Source organism: Stylophora pistillata, chromosome 5 (genome assembly GCF_964205215.1).
Source record: "Stylophora pistillata chromosome 5, jaStyPist1.2, whole genome shotgun sequence".
Taxonomy (NCBI): domain Eukaryota; kingdom Metazoa; phylum Cnidaria; class Anthozoa; order Scleractinia; family Pocilloporidae; genus Stylophora; species Stylophora pistillata.
Genome location: NC_142523.1, coordinates 25,495,620 through 25,501,619, shown reverse-complemented (window position 1 = coordinate 25,501,619; position 6,000 = coordinate 25,495,620). Strand labels below are relative to the sequence as shown.

General features: G+C 37.9%; 1 protein-coding gene and 2 long non-coding RNA genes across 4 annotated transcripts in view; all 3 read right to left on the bottom strand.

The window, feature by feature from the left end:
• Positions 1 to 1,404, bottom strand: part of LOC148731033 (uncharacterized) — a 1,817-nt gene extending 413 nt beyond the window's left edge. Inside the window, exons 1-2 of the long non-coding RNA XR_016000981.1 lie at positions 1,283 to 1,404; positions 1 to 141 (exon numbers count right to left, since the gene is read on the bottom strand). The exon at positions 1 to 141 is cut by the window's left edge and continues 413 nt beyond it. This is a non-coding gene — a long non-coding RNA (uncharacterized LOC148731033). The remainder of the gene's footprint in view (positions 142 to 1,282) is intronic.
• A 1,303-nt stretch (positions 1,405 to 2,707) lies between these two features.
• Positions 2,708 to 3,548, bottom strand: LOC148731032 (uncharacterized). The gene has a single exon (XM_088761674.1). The coding sequence runs from the start codon at positions 3,510 to 3,512 to the stop codon at positions 2,778 to 2,780; it is 735 nt and encodes a 244-aa protein (XP_088617800.1). The 5' UTR covers positions 3,513 to 3,548; the 3' UTR covers positions 2,708 to 2,777.
• Positions 3,549 to 3,870: 322 nt separating this feature from the next.
• On the bottom strand, positions 3,871 to 5,941 carry LOC148731031 (uncharacterized). Of its 2 annotated transcripts, none has more exons than XR_016001067.1 (3): positions 5,788 to 5,938; positions 4,717 to 4,839; positions 3,871 to 4,386 (listed from the first exon to the last, which is right to left on the bottom strand). It is a non-coding gene; the product is annotated as an uncharacterized LOC148731031 (long non-coding RNA). The 2 variants fall into 2 exon arrangements; XR_016001066.1 differs by having other exon boundaries at positions 3,873 to 4,386; positions 4,717 to 4,805; positions 5,788 to 5,941.
• Between the last annotated feature and the right edge of the window lie 59 nt (positions 5,942 to 6,000).

Genomic DNA, 6,000 nt, shown 5'->3' with positions numbered 1-6,000 from the left:
GAGAAATGTTTCTATCGTCATCAAAGTGATGGCTGTTTTAACACAAAATCCGTGACTTTCTCTAGTAGTTCTATTATGGGACTTGTCAGGGGAAACTTGGTGGAGAGTTTCTTCTTTGCCACTGGCTTTCTGATGTAATATCTGCAACATTTATGAGACAACAAAAAATATTGATGGCAATGATTCTACAGAAATTTGAAGGTTCACCTGTCTAATTTGCCCTTTCATTTCTTCTGCCCCTCACCATTTACTCTACGACAGTAGTTCATCATTTATGCTTGTTGGCATTACAGAACAAATCTGCTTGAACTAATTTTTTATTTTCGTTTTTGTTTTGTTCTTTTTTTTTTTTTTTTTTTTTAGTTTTAATTTTCATCTACTCTTTTTAAGGTTGTTTTTTTCAACCAATGACAATTAAGTAAGTTTTGATTACTCCCACTCCGTTGGGTCCCCTCTGATAAGCCCTTCAATAATTCCACTCTCCTCGTCTGCAAGCCTTTGAAATTAATGAACCTTCCAGGGTATCTTGAAACGCTTACTATAAGCTATCAAATATTACAACTGCAACAACAATTGCGGGAAAAATAGCATAAAAGAATCGCCCGCCATTCATTCTCAATACTACAAAAAAGCCTTGTCAACAATAATGGCCAAACAAAACCTGCTAGATCAGAAATTAAACACGAAGGCGCGCTATATAAGGAAGTCTTCTCTGGGAAGACCTAGGCTCATTTGTCACTCACCGTTGACGTGTGCGGGTCGAATTCAAATGCTGGTAGACGAACAAAAAGATCTAATGAGATATCTATTGTTTACTTCCACCAGCATGGTGGCATGAGTTAACGTGCGAACCAACTACTTCGATCTCAAATTTACCGCCACAAATAAAGACAGTTTCCATTGAAAAAAGGAAATACAAATCTCAAAAATTCTTGTATTGTAATGAAGACATAAAACAATTTTGAGGAATGCCCTCGCTGTTCACTGCTTTGGAGTAACTGTAGCTCAAACTGACTTGACTCTAAGAGTTCTACATCACACGACGGTTGATTGACAAATGCTCCAATGGGACCTAAGGCTCCTTTTATAGCGCGCCCTCGTGTTTAAAAGGAAATCAACCGCACTATTGACTACGAAAAGTCCCAGCTTTTTCGGCGAAGTCCGTCGCGCGATTGTCTACAAAACAAAACATCCACTCGGGTCTCCATTCATTTTTTTCCCCCTAGTGCCACGTACTTCACCGAAAATGGCGGACTGCTCAAAGTCTACTGCACTATCATACCTAAATTCTTCTGCGTATCCAACTCGGATTTGATTGGCAACCACTGCACCATATTCCAGAAAATTCTTGAGCACGTAAAGTTGTCGGTAAAGAAAAACATCTTTGGCAGGTGACAGATATCCGCCAGAAGATGATATTAATAACGTTAAATGTTCCATGATCCTCTGCACGAAACATTTGTGAAAATGGAACGAAAAATATTAACATTTGATTGCGATACACTTTTGTTGTCGTCAGACACAGGCTAACCAAATGATTAAAGTTTGAATTAATAGGCGCTACATGTCAATCACCGCCGTAAAGAATGAAAACTGTTTTTTTGCACGGTCCGAATAGAGCGGGTGGGAGTTTAGGAAAAATGCCTTTCGCCATCTTGAAACGAATTGCAATTATTTAAACTTTAAAATCTCTGTGTTTCTAAAATGCTTGGAATGAGCAATCTTTTCTGAATGTTTGCTTCTATTTTGCTTCAACCCTTTGACTGCTATGAGTGACCAAGGCAGAATTTCTCCTTACCATATCATGACAACATCAAGCAGACAAGTGATGAGAATGAACAAAAATAGCTCCGCAATGCGTACATGTGTGGCTTACGAAATTGAGCTGCTTTTTAGTGTCTGGTGTCATAATGAGTTTCTTCTAGAAGAGCTAATATTTGATTATGGCTGGATATTTTTTAATATTGTTTCTGATCATCAACAAAACAAGATGACTAGCATAAAATAGTACTGAAATGTTTATTTTCAAGTTCAGGGTTAATGGCCAAACTTTGTTATGGAGGTCTCATTTTCACAACAAAGGTTGCACCGGTAACATGAGGATTTTAGGAACTGAAAAAAACCTCCGCATCCTCTCCCATAGTGGCCTGAAAAATTCAGTCATGAATTTGTTTACGTAACAAAGTAAAATTGAGTTCTAAAGTTTGTAGGTTAATTGTCTTTTCCAAGTCAAGTTTATTTTGGTCAGCTACTGAGTGTATCAATTAGTGCAACCTACTTCGTATAAATCTGATTGGTTTCTAGTGTGATCTATTGTTGCTTAGCCTAGTTTACATTTGCACTTGAGTTTTGCACTAGTGATACATGAAAAAGGCACCTAGCTGTTTTCAACCAGTCAAGAGTGTAATTTTTCATGTATATCAGTATTACGATGAATAAACCAAGACCAAACAAGTAACTGAAAAGGAGTTGTAGTCTACCAAATAGACTACTAAACAGAAATCTTGGATTATGACAGAGTGCAGTTTACAATTTGCGTAAGCCACACAAAAATACTAGCTTATCCAATACCAAATTCTCAGATCAAACATCACAAGAATTGTTTGGCTGACAGTACATACATACATACATACATACATAACTTTATTTGATAATGCAGGTTAAAATTTGCGCAACTTTACAGCTGATATGGACCTGCCTAAACTAGTCTATAATTATATAAAATACAGATATGATAAAATTTATAAGTTGAATAAATTAAGTAAACCATAAAATTTTTAGTAATAGTGAAAATTTGGTTTCATGTTTTGTATAACATTACCTCCCTTTTCAAAATTAATATTCATGACAGTTTGCTTGGATTGTTTTAAGTTATATTTAAAAATAGATAAATTTGGAGAATCTTTAAAATGATCGGGAAGTGCATTCCATGCTACTGCAGATCTATGAGCAAAGGAACTATGACCCAGTTCGGTTTTGGGCCAATTTAGTACAACATTCTGGGATCTCCTTAGGTTATAGCTGTTAGAGTTCTTGGTCACCAAACAATTAATTTCCCGCAACCCTAAATTATAATAAGCATTATATGTAATAGTTAAGATACGTAGCTTATAAAAATACTCTAAAGGCATCCAGCCAACCTTAGAAAGTACATCATTATCCTCAAAACTATTTGGTATCTTATGAATCAGCCTGGCAGCCCTGATGTGAATCATTTCTAGATCTTTAAGCTTGGGTCCAGACCCCCAAATTACAATTCCATATAGAACACTCGGTATAACTATCCAACAGTAAAAAGTCTCCAAGATAGATGTACATAGGAAATTTATACGTCTCAACATTTTAACTTTCGCATTAAATGCAGATCTAGCCAATGCAACATGCTGAGACCAAGAGACTTTATCATCAATTGTAACTCCAAGGCAATTGGTGGAGGACTCATACCGAATGGTGTCCACACCCCACTTCAGCTGTTTCAAAGGACCTATGAAGGGGGTAGTAGTTAAGACCATTGCCTCGGATTTACCTTCATGTAGAATCAGTCTGTTACTAAGACTCCCTGATCCCATTAGTAATGAGGATTACTAATGAGATCAGGGAGTGAAAAGGTTAAGAAAGGTTGGTCTGTGAGTTTGAAATTTTTAGCTCATATGAATCAAGTTTAAACAGAATTACCCAGAACACCGTCATATGAACCCCTCAAATGTACAAGCAATTTTTGAAAGAGCTAGCGAGATACTTAATGGCCTTAAGTGAAATACTCACTGTTTGTTCTTGGGCTTCGACAATCTCTATGAGCCAAAAAATGTTTAGAACATTGTCTTCTACTGAAAAGCAGTTGGCCTGAAATAACAAGAAACTTAATCTTGTAAAGTTATCATAAATTCAGTCCAGTCACTCTAGTCATTGTTCACTGTAGTAAGAATGTAAGGATGAGTTACAAGGTCAACCCTGCATCAAAGTTAACAATGAGTGACTAGCATCTGATTTCTTCTTACGATGTCATCCCTGAGTCATATATTACAGTCTCGAGAATGTAGGAAATGATCACCAACTAAAGAAACTCTTGACTGTTTAACAAATTCTCCTTGTCTTGAGCTTAGGAAACATGTAAAGAAACAAAAATCCTAATAAACGACGCTGCCCTTAACATCCATATTTATATTCTCCATTTACAACTAGGATGGGCTGTAGCAACAGTGCACCCTTGTAGATGCATTTGAAGACAACAACCCTACCTCTTGTTCCCTATCTCCCACTGTAACCATGTTCTTGTGAGCTCCTGACAACAACAGTTGGGCTGCAGGAGAGATACCAACTGGTTGCTGTGATGTGGTTAAAGGATGAAGAACAATGCATTTGAGAAGATCCTTGATAGCTTGTCCTCTGTTAAAAGAAAGCACTTCAACTGAGCCAGTGTCTGGACAATTAACAGAGTGACTTGTGTACAAATAATATTTTGACTAGCCTGATTGCAGGCAGTATTTTGTGTTTTCAAGTGCAAGATTCAGTGGGGTGAATATTCCGTCCAGGTTCAAGCCCTGGCTAGGAACATTGTGTTGTTCTTAGGCAAGACACTTTACTCTCATCGCTTCATGCTACAGAAACTGGAGTTAAGTGCCTGCCTGAAGGGCCCTTGGAATCTTCCAGCAATGTGATAAAAGTTGTTGTAAAGTAGTCACTTACAATTAAGATGCCTCAGCATCAACAACTTACTTGTGTGCTTTTATGACCATCAATCGTGTGATAGAATGTCTGTCTCACAAAACAGACATACAAGTGTCTGCAACAACACCACAACAAAGCTGCAAATGATTAAAAGAAAAATTTTCACCAAACCTGAAAATACAAAGTTCCAGAGGGGGATTAGTGGGATTTCCGCAAATCGAAAGAAATTACCGCACAAAATTTAGGTCCAATTGGGAGCAAATAATTGTGCCAGGACATGTACTGTTTTAAATTTACCATATTTTTCTTTGAAAGAAAGTATTAATTTTGTGAGTATGACTGACAGCAAGATTGATAAAACAGCTGCTGAGGGCCTGAAATAGTTTCTGGACAAATAAAACCCACTTTGAACTATTTTACATCTTATGGTCTCATTCTCTGTCTTTTTCGTTTTCTCACTGCGTCGACTATACAGACTAGACTAGATACCCCGTATCCCCCATTAAGTTGGACAGAGGGGTCCACTGGGCCTTCTTTGACCAATTTCTTAGAATAAAAACCATCAGTGCAAAGCACATTTAATTGCCAAAAACAAAAAATTCAACTGTTAATAGAACTGGGCTATGGAAGAGCAAATATTTTCTGTTCTGCATGACCCAACTCAGCAATAAGCATTTTATCAACAACAAGATAGTCACTCTATTTCTTTTAGTTGCAGCTCGCTTTTTCAACCCCTGCTCGCATGATCTCGTGCATCCCTCATAGGGATATTTTTCATTTGCCATAACCAGTTTCCCCAGGCTTATTGGATTCAATATGCACTACCCTCATATCCTACACTGCACCTTCCAAAAGTTTTAAGTCAAACTAAGTAGCATCTTTTGTGCTCTTCGCAATGTTCCTTTGACGAGTTCATCGCCTTCTTAGTAACATTGACAAACGAGAGCCAGCCATTTTGAAATGTAGCGCCCATAATTGTCACGCGCGAGGTGATCATAGCAAGATAGGTCACAATCCCAGACCAATCAGAGCACAAAAATCTCTTTCATCACCTAAGTAATTATTCTATTTTCAAAATGCTGCACAGAGCAACATGGGTGATATGAAAATAACACTTACTCAAGCTCGTCCTCTCTATTGTTTCCTTTCTTTCGCGATGATTGGCTGCGGGATTGAGGCCTGTACCGCTGTAGTTGACTCACCCTGAGCCCAAAGAGATCTTGTGACTAAAAGTTGAACTGCAATCAATATTTGAAGCCCAGGATCCAGATAGGAAACCATAAAACAAGTAATGTAAGGAGGAAGGGGGGGGGGGGGGTGGGCGGCACTACC

Coding starts and splice junctions, on each gene's coding strand:
- LOC148731032 (XM_088761674.1), bottom strand. CDS start 3,512: ATGGTCTTAACTACTACCCCCTTCATAGGTCCTTTGAAACAGCTGAAG.